The sequence below is a fragment of the Gastrolobium bilobum genome, unplaced genomic scaffold (assembly GCF_033153095.1).
Source record: "Gastrolobium bilobum isolate Gb01-03AN ecotype WA unplaced genomic scaffold, APGP_CSIRO_Gbil_v1 utg2263, whole genome shotgun sequence".
Taxonomy (NCBI): Eukaryota; Viridiplantae; Streptophyta; class Magnoliopsida; order Fabales; family Fabaceae; genus Gastrolobium; species Gastrolobium bilobum.
The window spans coordinates 27,912-45,248 of record NW_026895158.1 but is presented as its reverse complement, the minus strand read 5'-3'; the positions used below and the strand labels follow the sequence as shown (position 1 = coordinate 45,248).

At 32.9% G+C, this 17,337-nt stretch overlaps 3 protein-coding genes across 4 annotated transcripts; 2 read left to right on the top strand and 1 right to left on the bottom strand.

Moving 5' to 3' along the window:
• Positions 1-1,305: 1,305 nt before the first annotated feature.
• Positions 1,306-5,352, top strand: LOC133296539 (pto-interacting protein 1-like). Of its 2 annotated transcripts, none has more exons than XM_061495548.1 (8): positions 1,306-1,437; positions 2,494-2,581; positions 2,982-3,229; positions 3,360-3,486; positions 3,636-3,909; positions 4,321-4,453; positions 4,534-4,620; positions 4,973-5,352. In XM_061495548.1, exons 2-8 carry the CDS (start codon positions 2,500-2,502, stop codon positions 5,102-5,104), a joined length of 1,083 nt encoding a protein of 360 aa, XP_061351532.1. In that variant the 5' UTR covers positions 1,306-1,437; positions 2,494-2,499; the 3' UTR covers positions 5,105-5,352. The 2 variants fall into 2 exon arrangements, with proteins under 2 accessions (XP_061351532.1, XP_061351530.1); XM_061495546.1 differs by having other exon boundaries at positions 2,489-2,581.
• A 3,276-nt stretch (positions 5,353-8,628) lies between these two features.
• On the top strand, positions 8,629-9,087 carry LOC133296425 (uncharacterized). The gene has a single exon (XM_061495410.1). The coding sequence runs from the start codon at positions 8,629-8,631 to the stop codon at positions 9,085-9,087; it is 459 nt and encodes a 152-aa protein (XP_061351394.1).
• A 1,190-nt stretch (positions 9,088-10,277) lies between these two features.
• LOC133296530 (probable receptor-like protein kinase At5g18500) lies at positions 10,278-16,365 on the bottom strand. Its single transcript, XM_061495537.1, has 8 exons — positions 16,198-16,365; positions 14,696-15,363; positions 14,439-14,543; positions 13,948-14,070; positions 13,688-13,858; positions 13,148-13,277; positions 12,672-12,884; positions 10,278-10,766 (listed from the first exon to the last, which is right to left on the bottom strand). The coding sequence occupies exons 2-8, from the start codon at positions 15,340-15,342 to the stop codon at positions 10,638-10,640; spliced, it is 1,518 nt and encodes a 505-aa protein (XP_061351521.1). The 5' UTR covers positions 15,343-15,363; positions 16,198-16,365; the 3' UTR covers positions 10,278-10,637.
• Positions 16,366-17,337: the final 972 nt, after the last annotated feature.

Genomic DNA, 17,337 nt, shown 5'->3' with positions numbered 1-17,337 from the left:
TTAAATATTTATGTATGTGAGAATATTATAAACAAAATGTGAAAGAGTTATATTTTTTGAAAGAAAAAAAATTCTCAACTGTGAGTCTGTGACTCGAGTATCTATTTTTGTTTTATTTTGTCTTCAGTTTACTGTTATTATATTGAAACATAAACTAAATTAATTGTTGCCGTTTCGGGTGGGAGTTGTCTTCTATTAAACAATCAGAAATTATTCCTGTTCTCAATACTAAATTTCAAGCTTTGTCCGTTTATGACAGAAAATAGTAATACAATCCACTTGGGGTGTTTATTAAATAAGATATGCAATTATACTTTCTTTTTAATTTTCATATTTTATATATATGGAGACACACGTGTGTGACATTCACAATGAAACCCGAAATATTTTCATATGAATTAAAAAACATAAATATAAATACATCTAAATATTTTTTTTGATATGTAGTATTTATGTTAAGATGCTCTTTGATTTTGGAAAAGGATGTCAATTTCATGACAATAAACGACACGACACAAATTGATATGAATTTCAAATAGTTTCATTATACAGTGCTGTTGTAAACTTCATTTAAATAGTTTATAATTTTCAAATTCAATAATAAATAATTGAAAAGTATTGTTCATACTTTTATTTTTATTTTTTTGATACTATAAAAATGAGCTTTGCTATAAATTACTTTATTTTATGGTGAGAGAAGCATAAACCATGATTATAGAAAATGAGAGGTTTTTTTAATCTAAATATTAAATAAAATTTTCTAATTTTAAATAAAATAACTTTCCTTTAAAAAATTAAATATTTTTTTCTTAAAATTATATATCCAAATAGAATATAAGTAACAAAAATTAATATTGTCAGTAACTAGTAAATAATAATTAATAATTGTTGTCAAGTCAAGTTATGAATAGTATCGATGGGCAGTGGTAGACAGAAACAGCCAGATATACAAATTGGAATATTAATTGACTCCAACAGCTACCTTGTTATTAACGTAAATTATATCCATTTGGATTTTTAAAATAAGAGGTGCACTTGAGAAAAAAAACAAAACTAAAATATGTTAATCAGAAAGGAACATGTTAATTTTTATTTTTTTTATAATGATGATAATAAGCAATATTTTTGTTTTTGACTGGAATATGTGTAATTGAGAAGGGAAAAAAGGGGGTGGTGGGGACCAAAAAGCGAAAGAGCGCGTAGGTAACCATCCGCCATATTGGAAAGGGTGTTTTGAGTGTTGACTTGGCAATAATAAATAACGGTTGGTGTTATGTCTTTCTTTTTTCTTCATTCTTCATTCTTCTCGGTGAAGTTAAGGTAGTTTTCTTCTTCCTGTTCCAAATTCAAAGTGTTCTCTTTTCTTCTGCCTTTACCCTTCTTCCATTTTGTGCTCCAAAGGACAAAAACACTGCAATCACAGAGTCTTTCTAATAGGTGAGATTTTCCTCTTTCATAACCCGGAATCTTGGTTTTTGGGTTTTGTTCTGTTTGACTAGTTCATCTAATGCTCTGCGTTTCTTTGCCTTTTTCACCAGTTACTCTTTTCTTTTCATGAACACATAGGAATATCACAACTGGGATTTTTTTTTTCTTTCTTTTTCATTTTGTTATATACTTTGTGTCAAAGAGTGAGATTACAGAATCTCTCTGTAAAGGTAACTATTTTATTTTATTTATTCAAAACCCAGAATTCCCTTTGATCACTTTGGAGAGTTAATTGTTTGTAGAGTGTTTTTGTGTGTGTGTGTGTGTTGGGGGTGTACATAGATATGGATATATATAGTAGAAATTTGTTAGTATACTTTCTGGCTTCTTGAAGTTTTGAGTCCCTCAATCATATGTACCCTTTGGTGGAATTCGTTTTCACCATATTTATTTATTGGGAATAATATAATATGCCGCTGTTGGTCTTTGACTTGTGGGGTTGTTTTGTGATTCTTCTGAATTTTGATTCATTTCTATAATGTGTTTCCAGTGCTTTATTCCTTTTGGAAAATTAAAATTATTACTTAGTTTATATGAGTGAAGGGAAAAGGGATGAAAAAAGAGTATATCTATGTTAATTTATAATTGCTTGCCATATTTTCATAATGTTCCTGTGTTAAATAAATGTATAATGAATGATCAACATCTGATCATTAAATTTCTGTCGAAAAAAGAAAGATTGTTATTAACTCAGAAGTTTTCAAAGTTTTATCTGAAAAGGTAATTCCACTACATGAGAACTTCAAAATCCTACTGGAAATATGTGCAATCAAAATTGCTGCTATTTGATCCTCTTAAGACATTGTTGTGTAAACACTAGCATGAGATAACAACCTAACTAAATAGTTAGTTTGACTGGTTGTTTTCTTTTGTTATTATTTGATGTTGTTTATCATGCCAGGGAAAGCAAGGGTTTTTTTTTTTTTATTGATAGTATATTCCTAGTCTTATCGATACTTCTTGCAATGATTTAACCATTGATGTTGAAACTTACCACCAGAATAGAGGATCATGGCTTGCTTTGGCTTTTGCAAAGAAAATGATAGTTATACACCTGCTGACAAAGGACCCTTCATGCAAAGCAATCCTACTGGTAATCCACTATTTTCGGTCTTTTTTCCTTCTTTACAACTTTCTTCTTTAAGATTCTATCTTACATTTAATTTCATAGAATTCATTGTCATGATCTGAAATGCAAGGTTCATGGATTGTGCCTGTAGTCTGCTCAAATTCCTATACAACGACAATTTTAACTTGCTGTCCTTGACATTTTACATGTTTTTGATATTTTTCTGTGCCATTCTCTATTGACCAGCTTCTAAATTGAGATGTTCCGAAAATGGCTAGTCTTAAGTTTACTTCTAGTGCTTCACTCAGTTTGTAGTTTAAGCGATTGTGTTTATTGTATATTTGTACTTATGTTAGCACTTTATAATTCTGTTTTCATTTTGATTCCACTTTGGTGCAGCTCTAATTCTGTTAGTGCAATACAGGGAACGCCAGTTTTCATGGCAGACACACAGCAATAGCCACTCCTCGGCCTATAATTTTTCAACCCATTTCTGTACCTGCCCTTACAGTAGATGAATTGAAGTCTTTGACAGATAATTTTGGCTCAAAATCTTTCATTGGTGAGGGTTCATATGGGAAAGTATATCATGCCGTATTGAAAGATGGGCGTGCTGTGGCAATTAAAAAGTTAGATTCTAGTAAGCAACCAGACCAGGAATTTCTTTCTCAGGTTTGGTTCAATTGCAATCATAATTTTTTTTTAACAATAAGATAGTAAATCATTATTTTATATTTATTGCACCATATTCTGTATTTCAACTATGTTTATATGCTGTACTTTTGATTCCTGACTTTTATAGGTCTCCATCGTATCAAGGCTAAAGCATGAAAACTATGTTGAGCTTATTAGTTATTGCGTTGATGGTCCTTTTCGTGCACTTGCTTATGAGTTTGCTCCTAAAGGATCTCTTCATGATATTCTACATGGTTAGTCATAACAATTCCATATTATTCCTCATTTTATGCATAAATTATACAAATATATTCTATTACAGATATATAAAAAATAGAGTAATTATAAATGTATATTAATATCTTCATTGCAATATGTAATATTATTGTAATTGTGGATATAGGACGCAAAGGTATTAAGGGTGCACAACCTGGTCCAGTGCTCACATGGGCTCAGAGAGTTAAAATTGCTGTTGGAGCAGCCAGAGGACTTGAATATCTTCATGAAAAGGCAGAGATGCATATCATCCATCGTTACATTAAGTCTACTAACATACTGCTTTTTGATGATGATGTTGCAAAGATTGCTGATTTTGATTTGTCAAATCAAGCCCCTGATGCAGCAGCACGTCTTCATTCGACCCGTGTTCTTGGAACCTTTGGTTATCATGCTCCAGAGTAAGTAATTCTGGGATGCGAATATACTTTTTTGATGTGTTTTTTTTTTTTCAGTGCAAACTTGCTTTTTCACATACAGAAAACTGTTAAGTAAAAAAAAAAAAAGATGATGAAAATTACTGAGTAAACATGCAACAGATTAATATTTAATGGGAAGAGTTATATTTACAAATTCAACCATGTACTTTGGGGAATACACACTTAAGTGTTTGTACTTCTCAGAGTACATAATTGAGTTTGTAAATATAACCTGACCCATATTTAATAGTAAATTAGTGATATATGTGGACAGTGATGTAGTGAACTTCAATCCACTTGACACTCAATTATAAATTTGGTTCATTGTGTCTCTTTACACATTTTACAGTTGTGGTTTTAAGAACTTATTGGGGTTGATTTTTTGGATGACAGATATGCAATGACTGGACAACTCACTTCAAAAAGTGATGTTTATAGTTTTGGAGTTATACTGCTTGAACTCTTAACTGGGCGTAAACCTGTTGATCACACACTGCCCCGAGGACAGCAAAGCCTTGTGACATGGGTATCAACTTTGTTTCATAAGTGGTTTCATTGAATTTTGGATTTTGCATGTTGTGATTATTGTTCATTGGATTTGATCAGGCAACACCAAAGCTTAGTGAAGATAAGGTGAAGCAATGTGTTGATGTTAGATTAAAGGGAGACTACCCTTCAAAGTCAGTTGCAAAGGTAATTAGGTTATATTCTGGTGATGGAATATTGTCTTTTAGTTCAACTATATTGTTGAATATTGGTTGCAAACTTTTTATTCTATTCTTAATAGGAGAAAGTTATGTTTACAAACTTTTTGTTTACAAACTACACTATGTCTGGTCGGTAATACACTCTTGAGTAGAGTATTACCGGTCAGACATAAAGTATTTTGTAAGTTTGTAAAAAAAAAGTTTGTCAATATAACCCTACTCTTCTTAATAAGCCTTAAAGAAATATATGCTTTTGCCAACTGAATAATTTATTTAAAGGAAATTTGTTATAGTATTGATTTCACCCACTTATGTATTACTTGGTATTTTTGTAAAAGATGGCTGCTGTTGCTGCGTTGTGTGTGCAATATGAAGCTGAGTTTCGGCCAAATATGAGCATTATAGTGAAAGCTCTACAGCCTCTACTAAATACTCGTTCTGTTCACTCAAAGGAATCACCAAAAATGTAAATTCCAAAACCATTCATTCCTTTTTGTGCAGACTGCAGAGAGCTTTAACGAATTGTCTTTTGTGACTAGTGTCAGTATTTACATATCATATGTTATAGTCTAAAGTATTGTTTGCATTATTGTATTTGTATCTTTATTTAGTAAAGCATTCTACAAAAATAATGGTCATGTATGAAAGTGGCAAGCGCCATTTATAGTTAAGTTTCTAGTTTTGAATGCTTATTGGAATTTTATAATGTTTGGTTTTGTTCGGATCTACAACTCATATACAAGTAAATATATATATATATATACTTCTTAGGGAGAACATGCGTCTAGTTGCTTTGCAATTTTAAAATGAAAGTTCTTCTCAACGCTAGGGAAATCTAGAAGCATGCTTATTTTTACTTTTTGATACCGTTGACTTTTACCGTTGAATCTTGGAACTTGAGCCTTTTTCAACTTGACGGTGTTCGACAGCAATATAATTAGAAGGAGCTTCTCTCAATGCGGATTTGACATAGGATAGTTAGTCTTTTTTTTTTTCATTTTAAAGTTTAATTTGAGAAATATTTTGATCACACTATTATTTTAAAAGTTTAAACAATGATGCAGAGTAGGGGTAATAATTTTCAGCTCCACACAATTTTTCTGTGTTCGTGTCAAGTGAACAAAAAAAATTTGTATTGTATTCGTATCCAAGATATTTGTGTTTTTGTCGACCGTATTCGTATTCGTATTAGTGTTAGGGGTGGCAATTTGGGTTGACCCGTCCCGACCCGCCATCAACCCGCCAAAAACGGGGCGGGACGGGTTGACCCGTCAAAAAATATGGGTTGTAAAAATGAACCCACCCCGTTTTATGGTGGGTTGGCGGGTCAACCCACCAACCCGCCAATTAAAAAAAATTTAATTAAAATTCAAAAATAAATTATATTTTATGAATTTTTTTTAATATTATTTTATTTTATTTCACACTTCTCTATATTTTTTTTAGTCTCAACCTTAAATGTATACTAATATTTGTCAAACATTCTTTAGAACTTTATAAATAGATAACATTTGTCATAAATAAAATTGTTATTCTTTATTTTTTCTAGAAAGTACTAAGATAAAAAAAATTGAATATCACAAAAATTTAAGTACTAATGAAATACTACCTAATTGTAAAAAAATAATAAAAAAATTTAAAATCCGGCGGGTCAACCCGCCCCTCGGCGGGTTGAACCTGTTTTGACCCACTTCTAGGCGGGGCGGGTTGAGGTGGGTTGGTGGGTTGAAAATCTCAACCCAACCCGCCCCGTTTTGGCGGGTTGGCGGGTTGACCCGCCGGACTCAACCCATATCGCCACCCCTAGTTAGTGTTGATTAAGAAGTTAATTGAAAGAATTAATATGATATTCGTTTTATTAGCATTTGTGTTCATGTCAGCTTGTAATTGATTCATTTAAATTAAATGATTATATATTTATCACACTTATCTCATTTTTGTTTAATAATTTGAAATTATTTAAGTAATTTTTATTTGAAAAATAAAATTGATGAGTTATTTCATTATTTATGTTATATAAATCCGCATAATAAATGAATTATTTTAGTATTGAGGGTTATGAACTTATGATATGAATAACTATGCGAATACATATCATTTAGGTTAAAAATGTTTAAAAAATGAATTGGAATCAGATGGGTCATCACTTTGATTATTCCTCGTTATGTGGAAATGTTTTTGATTAATGATTACATATTCAACTTAATTGGTTGACTTTTTTTTGGTGAAAACGTAATTGGTTAAATTAATTAAATCGTGTGGGAGAGAGATCTTGTTACTTCAATCATTGCATTCATTTCTAAAATACGGGTTGAAAGTGAACTTTTTTATTTAAAATATTGGTTGAAATTGATAAAGTTGATTTAAAGAAAAAAATGGATTAAAAATATAGAAACGAACAACGAATAGATGAAAAAGATTAGAGAAATTATCTACTAAAAAAAACATAGAAAAAATAGATTAAAAAAATAAAATCAAAATATAAAAAATTGAATACAAATTACGGTATAAAGTGAATCTGAGATATATACTTATATTTTATTTTTGTCATTTTCATATATTTATTACAGGGATAAAATATTATACATATTTTTTCCCATCATCTTCATTATTGGTTGAGATTGTAATTTAATTATATAGAAATAAATAAATATAGTATGCATAAAAAAATAGGCATAATATTTTATCCTTTTATTATAGGGTTTTATAAGAGTTATGTTGTAGAAAAAGTGATTGTGTAATGTTATAGAGATTCGTTTTGCGTGCCGTAGTTTTTTTTTTTTGTTTCAAAAAGTGAGCCCCATAAAATATTGTGTGTGTAGAAAATTTTGTTGTGTCATGTTAAATGATAAATGTAATCCCCTTTATTATATGAGTTTGGTATTTGTCATTTTAAATGACACAAGTTATTTCATTTTAAGAGAGAAATAGACACAGGAAAAATAAAAATCATGTGTGAGAGAAAGTGATTGGTTTTTTTAATTTAAAATTCAAATTTTCTGTGTCTGTATCTCTCTTAAAATGACATAACTTTCTGTCATTTAAAATGACAAACACTTTTCTCTTATTATATATATTAAACAAGTATCAATAAAGTGATTTTCATTTTAGTTTCTAGTTCCACATTCAAGGGAACCCCGTATTCTAGAAGCGCGAAGGTTTTCCCATAAACCACAGAATGAGAAAGGGTCAAAAAATGAATTTAATACCAATGCCTCGTAAAATTGAAAAAAAAAATAAAAAAATACACTGACGTGTTGTTCTACTTTTTTTAATGAGTTTGACTATGTATAAAATATCAAGTTCATTTAATGATGTGGCAATTTATTATCAAAATTAAAATTTTAAAATAGATTATGCCATTATAGTTTTGAACAGGCAACGGGACAGGATAAGGGTTCTAAAATGTTATGATCACCCTAAAAAACAAAGCAGGTAACTAAGGAATATGAGATAGGAACATATTATGTTATGTTATGTTTTGTTTGATTTATTTTCTGTTTAGTGCAACGAAAATGTATTACTTTTTATTCTCATAGTCTCATCTGTTTTATTTTTAAATGCATATTAGGAGAAGACTGTACCTTTGTTTGCACTAAAAAATCCACACCTAACCCCACCACAAAATGTCAGACATGAAAATTATTAGTTTCACCTATTTGTAACAAAATCCACCTACTTATGTAAGTAAACCAAATCTTTATCATAACTTAGTAAAGTTATAATTAAACCTTAATCTAACCAAGCTAATGTGCCCAAGCTCTGGTTGCTGCATATATTTATTTATACATAGGTGAACAAATCAAAAACCCACCAAACAATAAATGGTAGACATAATTAGGTGAACAACAATGCACTCAAAATAGGCCAATCTGCTCAACTTCCAAGCAGCAACTTTCCTTACTAGAAGAGGACCCTTTGTAGGCCATTATTATTATATAATGGTATGGTATGCCCTTAATTAATAGTACCCTATTGGAGGACTTTTCTTGAAATGGCTAGCAACTCTGTGGCAAAGGAACGTGCAGGGGCAGAGATTGTGTATGGCTCTGAAGATTGTCATCGCCACTCCATAGAGCTCTTGGAAGAGCTTGGTTTCCCCACTGGTGTTCTTCCCTTGAAAGACCTTGTGGAGTGTGGCAGAGTTAGAGAAACTGGGTTTGTGTGGATGAAACAGAAGGCCCCATATGAGCATTTCTTTGAGGGAACCAACACAAGGGTGAGTTATGCTGTAGAAGTCACTGGCTATGTTGAGAAGTTTAAGATGAAAAAGATGACAGGCATTAAGAGCAAGCAAATGCTGCTATGGGTGTCAATAACTGAGATGAGCATTGAAGATCCAAAGGGAAAGAAAATACTCTTTAAGACCCCTATGGGGATTGGAAAGTCCTTCCCTTTTAAGGCCTTCATGAACCAAGAGGAACAGGAGAAGGATATTAAAGAAAACAAGTAATAAGCTTGAATTTTTATTTTACCCTACGAGATCTTGATTATGAATAATTAGCAACTAGAATATTTACTATATATAAATTAGTTAATTTCACGGGATTGATTTGTCAAGCATGCATACTTAATTCTGTTGGTTGATTTTGTAAGATGCGATATTTAGTGATTTCTTTGATATTTTGTTCCAGAAGAATTGAATGATATATATTACCAAATATCAAGTTAATGAATACTAGTATTGAAAGCAGAATGGGAACTTGAGTATTTACTGTTGACGCACACAATAGTGAATATGTAGCATCGATACGACACGCGACACGTGACACGATACTCCGACACGTCAATCCTAAAAAAAAATGAATTTTGACACGTTCGGACACGTTTTAATATTAAATAATATTTTTAATTTATATAGTGTATATTTCATTTAATATTTAATAATTTAACAAAAAAATGAAACTAAATTAATAATACCCATCAACACGTTATAAAAATGGAAGCTTTAATAAAAAATAAGAACTAGGATGAGAGAGAGATATAATATTAGATAGAGAGATCAGAGACAAGGAGATACAACAAGAGCATGATAGGAATTGACAACAATGATGCTGAGATGATCTCTTATCTACTTAAGGGAAAAAAAGACAAAAAAATAAAATTGATATGATCAGGTAGAAGCTTTATTAATATATTTTAATTTAAAAAAAAAAAAAATTAAAAAAAAATTTAAAAAAAAATTACGAAAATGTCATTTGACCATGTCGGACACGGTCAAAGTCGCGTGTCGGAATGATCAACGTGTCGGAAAAAGTTGACCGTGTGTCCGACACCGTGTCGGAGCGTGTCAGACACGACTCTCCCTGTTTTTACAATTGTTCGTGCTTCCTTGGTGAAGTCTAAGATAATTGGCGACAAAATTCAGAATTAATAGAAGAACCAATTCTCTCTATGTCTAAAGTCCAATATTTAGTTATTGGTCTGTTAACACTTTGAAATTTTCCTTTATACATCCCATGAGACTTTCAATTATTATTAAATATTTTACTATTGCCAAGAAAACAAAAAAAAAAGCTGCTCAGAAGCTAGCTCTGCTGCTAAAGGTAGTATTAAAAGTGGCTGTCATAACAAAGAAAATAGTTGGGAGAGCCTATGCTTCCATAATAATCAAGAAATTCTTCACTGCTATTATAGAGACAATAAGCACATATTTTGTGTGTCTTTCACGCTTGATAAAATTTTGGTATCATCTTACACAAACAGCAATTCCTTTATGATCGTATTGAGTGGTGAAACAAACAAAAAGACAGGGAAGGTATGAATAGCAATGAACTGTACACACTAGTGGAAGGTATCTGTTCAATCCCATATTCGTACACAAAAATCTACAGCCTAACATCTACATCTAAGCTATAACAACAAATAGTATATAAACCATCCCAACTCATTCCTGCTCCATGTCTTTGATGTCAAATGCGGCAGTTATCAGAACTCATAGAAGCTCAAAAGAATGCAAAAATTCTCCCTTCACTAGTGTACCTTATCCATGAATCCATGGTTCTACTTCCGTTGGTTCCTTCTGCCATTGGACTTAGAATCTGGAACATCACTCTTTTCTGTATCAAAAGTCTCCTTCTGGGCCTCCTCCAGCTCTATATTTCCTGCCTGACTCTTTCGGCGTCTACGATCCTGAAATGTCACCCTCTTCATTCAGAAACATATCATGTTTCAAATACTTTGTTAGATATAAAATCATTCATGTATTTTCACCAAATAACTTAAACTTTTGGAAGATAACATTCATAACATAATATCAAAGCCTTTACCACCATGTGATCTTGAGTTTGATCCTTGTTAGATCATAATTTCAACACACTTCACCAAGAGCAAGTCTTAAAAAGGAATAAGTTGCTTTGAAGTGATCTCAAAGTAAATGTTTCAATTACAGTTTCCTCAAAAAAAGAATTTAGAGGTTGTTGCAAGGAACCGAATAAAATTTCATTAGAAAAAGAGAGACACCACCAAGATTGTCAAGATAGCGATTAAGATCGTAGGATCCTATGATTTTTGTCATCCCAGCGATCCAAATCGCAAGTGAGATCGTCCTCCACTAAGATCGTGTGAGATCGACAAGTAAAATCATTCAATCGGTGGAATCGCCCCATCCCATCATTTTAATGATTGTGAAAAAAGCCCCACAATCAGAATCTGAAGACCGGAGATCGGAGAGAAAAATAACCACAGATAAGACCTTGGAAAGTGAAGAAGAAGAACTATACAAGAAAAGGAAACTTTGCAAGATGGGGATGGAGAGAAGAGCTTCAGGGTGAACATAGCTCACACCAGTTCCATCACCATCTTCTCTCCGACAAGCCACTACCTGAAACAAAAACCAACACAGACCCATAATTGAAAACTCTAGCAAAATCAAATTTTTTGCATTGAGTCGAAACTGTGTAAGAAAAGTGAAACCCCATTAAACAAAAAGGGTAACAAAGACAACACAGAGGAGAGAGCTGGTACCTTGTAAAAAGACAGTGAGAAAGGTTTCTGAAGAAACTCAGAGAAGTGGAATTGGAGATGGAAGCCGAGGAAGAAGAAGAGGAAGTGAGGGAAAGGTTCCTCATTTTGGAGGGAAGGGTAAGCCATGAGCATGAAACTGCTGCCATTGCTCTCTCTCTCTCTGTGTGTGTGTGTGTGTGTGTGCAGAGCTCTTCAGTTTGATGGGTCTCTTTATCCGTTGAGGTGAGGGTATCTTAGGACCCACTTGCAAGGTATGGGACTTGGAGTCCCACATTGGTTGTATGGACAACTAATGTGGGGTTTATAAGGCCTTAAGCACTCTCATCCTTTGAGCTAGCTTTTGGGGTAGTGCACCTCTAGGTTCTTATCAAGTGGTATCAGAGTACTCACTATGTTTCACAAATTGGAACCTGGAACTGGAACCCGGGGGTTGGACCCTTGAACTTGGAACCCAAGGCGTGGTGGAACGTTAGGACCCATTTGCAAGGTACGGGACTTGGAGTCCCACCTTGGATGTTATGGGCAACTAATGTGGGCCTTTACAAGATCTTGAGCACTCTCACCTTTTGAGCTAGCTTTTGGGGTGATGCACCTCAAGGTTCTTATCAGGGTATGATGAATATGAACACTTATTTATTATTAAATTAATATTATCATTATTTGATTATTTTTTATAGAATTCACTATAACTATCGTAATTTATAATAAGGTTAACTATATAATAATGATATATAAAAAATAATAAAATTGTAACAATGGAAGAATATTTTTTTTTATTTAACCATAAAATTAAAAAATTATCAATTAAGGATTATGTGATAAATTATTTTTTTCTTTAAATGAAAAAGCTTAATATAATGTGATTATGTAATAAATTATTTAATCATTCATATGATTTTAATATTTATATGCACAGATACGATCTTACGATCCGTGTCGATTTTATGATTTACGATCTTTTTATCCCCTCCCAATCTTAGGTAAGATCTCGATCTTAACAACATTAGACACCACTGCTACACAAAGTTGGAAACTTGTTATGACTTTATAGATGAGAATCTAAAGTCAAACCTCTCTAGGTATGGGATATTCCTCTGATTCAAGCATGCGGACAACTTGACTCATCTTTGGTCTTTTCTCAGAATCTGGATCAACACACCTCAAAGCAGTCAAAAGGGCTCGTTTAAGGGCACTTGTTGATGGTCTGGTCTCAATGTTAGGGTCCACCACCTCTTCTGCGCGCCTGTTCCCCACCATCATCTTGAGCCAGTCAACCAAATTTACCTACAACAACCATCCAATGACATTAAGGAAAAAAGTCCAAAATATAATAAGATATAAAGTGTAACAGAAACAAATAAAGTTGCCAAGTACTCCAGGGAAATTTCTAATTTATGCCATTCTTCACATTCAAAATTCAAGGGAATATATGTATTTTAGTGAGGAGAGTGAAAGTTCTTAACTCTTATCAATTACCCACAAATAAATTTATATAAATATGCATGTCAGAGTCTTGAATGATTTCTTTACAGGTAACAATGACACACCTCAGCTGCTGGTCGGCTATAATCCACTGGGTCTCTTCCAGTAATTGCTTCAAGGAGCAATACCCCATAGCTATAAACATCACTCTTCTCGTTTAGTAAGCCTGAATTGGCGTATTCTGGAGCCACATATCTGAAAAATGCAATGCAAGCATGAAAAGGAGGAGAACATAGCTAGCCAACTAGAGACAGTTAAAAAGGCCAACTCAGTAAATTATAGGGGTGCAAACAACTGTCTGCAATGTTGTGGAAAATACTAGAAATGATATTTAGAAGTGACAATCAATCATAAATTGTTAAGGCTAAATGAAATGCTTGATATCCCGTTAGGTCTGGTCTGCACATCGTTCGATTCATGGTTAGATTACCAAGAAAAATTAACCAAAAAGATTAACTATAAGACTTCTCAATTTGCAGTATAAAATTTCAAATTTGCAAAAGCGCATTAGTCACAGTGCCTTACTAAATGAGAAATAACAAGAGAAATTACTTTTGAATCATAGAACAAACAACAAGTCCTAAATCTGTAGACAAACGGCTTACCCAAAAGTACCCATTACTCGAGTTGTAATATGACTTTTTCCAGCACCCAGTAACTTAGCCAACCCAAAGTCAGATATTTTGGCATTGAAGTCATCATCAATTAGAATATTGCTTGACTTAATATCTCGATGTACAACTTTTGGCTCAATTGCCTCATGCAAGTAAGCCAGCCTGCAATATAATCATAGATCAGTAAAAGGAATCACTAAAAATTAAAAAGGAAATTTTAAGAAATCAGGACATTGGCTAAATGATCATACGCTTTAGCTGTTCCAAGAAGAATTTTAATCCTAGCATCCCAAGTAAGAAAACCATACTGTCGCATGGCTCCATGAAGCCATTGCTCTAAATTTCCATTGTTAACATACTCATAAACCAACAACCTGAAATTAACAAGGAATTCACTAAGGATCAGGAATCCAAATTTACAATATAAAACCATGGATGGCATTTACCACGAAATTTTATGCTTAAAAAAAAATCTAGACACCATTTGCTGCAGTTAATACATTTGAAATATACTACAAAAGTTTACATTATCATTTGGTAAGCTTGTAAGCTATGTCAATCAAACATCCAAATCAAGATGAAAGCAGACACAAACAGTCAAACACACAAATGGATGGAAGTAGACACAATTACGCAATTTGTGATGATTCATCTTTGCGGATTCCAAAATATATAGAATAAAACATAAGTGGAATTCTGGATGTTTAACCCAAATAAAATGCAGAACAAAACAATATGCTACCTGTGAGTGCCTTCAATGCAATAGCCCAATAGTCTCACCAAGTTCTTGTGCCGCACATGACCAATAGCCTCAACTTCCACTCTGAATTCCTTTTCAGCTTGTCCTCTGCATAACGGGCATCAACAGTATAAGATAAACCAGCTGCATGCAGACATCCTAATAAAACTTGAAACGAGAGATTATAAAATCTAGTTCAAAACTGAAATTAAAAATAAAGGCCGCAATGCAAACTAAATAAAGCTAATGCCAAAACTTACAGATTATTGAGTAGCTTCTTAACAGCCACAGGACTCCCATTGATTAGCTGGCCTTGATAAACAACTCCATATCCACCTTCCCCAATGATATTGTCTTTTGAAAACCTGTTTGTTGCAAGTTCTAGGTCTCTTAATGTAAACCAGTGCCCCCAGCCAAGGTGAGAGAATTCAGGCAGACCAGACAAAGGCGATGGTGCAGTTATAGGATGCAAAGAAGACCTGAAAGCAGAAATAGACTTTGGACCACTTTCTTCACCGGATTGAGAGCCAGCAGTGTCTTTCTCAACATGAATAAATGAGCCTGATTGGCTGCTATTTTCCCCATTTGTTGTTTGGATCAAAACCTTTTCAGAATCCCTGTCACTGAACTTGTCATACAGACTCATAAAAGCACCATTCTGGGGACGATCATTTGCTGAAACTTGATCAACTCTAATCTCTTTGATCTCTTCTGAAACAGATAACATATGGCTAAGGGGAACCATGCCCTTAACTCTTCTGGATTTTTTTCTTGAAGTAAGACATATTGATAGCACCACAAGAATGATTATAATGAACAAACCAACTATTATCCCCATTAATTCCCACGCTTGCAACCCAAAAACAATAGTTTTCTTGGACAACCCTGAACTCAGATCAGATGCCATTTTTCTGCTGCTAATATATATCTGCAGAAGTCAGTGTTAAATATAAGAAATCACTTGAATGCATACATCAAGTGAAGTTGCAAAGTAAAACACATGATTGACAAACTACAATAATGATACACCATACGTACACCTAGTTTGGGAAAGAAAATCACACATCCAGTTATACAAAATCCCAGCAAGAAATTAAATTGTTTAAAATCCTTTTTTGAGTAAGGTTATATTTACAACCTATTTTTATTTACAACCTCTTACAACCATATCTTAACCGTTGATTTCCGCCAATCAACGATCATTATTTTCACAAATCAAACTCATTGATTAATTATTAATTCGCAATAAATGATAATCGTTGATTGACAGAAATCAACGGTTAAAATATGATTGTAAACGAAAATAGGTTGTAAGCATAACTTTCCTCTCCTTTTTTATATAAAAACAATGGAAAAGGCCCACCGCTTACTAACAGAAATTCAGTTTCCCAATAAAAATGCAAAAGGAAAGAACACTAAACTGCATATGAGACTCAGTATTCATATCCCAGACAAATAAAGCAAATAAAAACCAAAGCTAGGAAAGAAAATTGCAACAAGTTGACTTAAAAAGTATTTTTGAAAATATAAATCTTAAGAGGCCAGAAGAGCATGAAGATAAATAAAATCGGTTACACATTGCACTTCATAACCAAATAAGATAGAAAGACTCAAAATTTTGTACACGAAGGAAAAATGAGCCCAATTAAAGTTCAAATTAGCAAACCAAAAATAATTAAGCAAACATTACCCTGTGATTTCCCAGCAACTTAGCAGAGATTTAAAAAAGAAAAATACTATATGAGAGAGATTGAATACAGACCTAAATCCTTCACAGATTTATCTATAGCTCCTTTTCAGACCCTGAATCAACTTAAACACTAGATCTGTTATGCTCCCAAAACCCTCTTGGATGTGAACCCATTGGCGCATGCCCAGCTCAACCCCATTGTCAAAATGTGATTTTGATTTCTGGGTTTTCTCAACTATGTCAATGGGTCTATGTTTTCAATCTAAAAAAAAAAAATGGACTTTCTCAGAGCAGCACCATTGCCCCCTCCTCGAACTCACTACACAAAGCAGAAGGAGGAGGTGACGGCAAAGGCACCGACCCTGTTATGCAGTTGTTGGAGGGAGGGAATTGGAGAACAACACACAAGAAGCACATGAAATTCTAAGAAGAGGCAAATGTTAGGGTAGGGGTTAATAACAAGGCATGGAATTATCAGTGGTAGGTGATGGCAAGTGACGTGGACTCACATTGCATAGAGGTAAAAAACAAGCATCAAAAATGGAAACTTTTCTTTGCTGTTTCTTCAAATTTCTCCCTCCCCCACAGCACACATTTCTCTGCGTGCCTTCCCTTTTTCTATTTCAAGTCCTTTTTCATTTATTGTTTTTTATTATTCATAAGGTTCCTTCAGATGGTGACACTGACAGATAAACAGATGCTTAAATGGTATTTGACATAAAAAAAAAAGAATTAACGCTTATTTTATTTTATTTTTATAGACAATTAGCGCTTATTTTGTTACAAGCGATAATTTTATATGTTTTACACATATAAAAAAATAGGGGAGGATATTGTAAGTTCGTAACAATCAATTAGAGTTAATACAATTATTACTATCAATCAATTTTAGCATTAGATCGATTATGTTGATCCAAAGGTTATTTTTATTTTCATCTTTGTATGGTTATGATTTCAAAACATTAAATACGAAAAATCATAACCATAAAAAGGTAAAAATAAATATAAAAGATTAAGTATGGAGAATCATAATCATACAAAGATGAAAATAAATATAATTGTTAGATCAACATACATATTCGATCTAACGATAAAATTGATTAGTAGTAACTCTAATTGATTGTTATAATATCATCTCCCATAAAAATATACGGGCCTATTTTTCTTTTTTTCATATGGTCTTATAACGGTTTCACGTATATTTATGTGTGT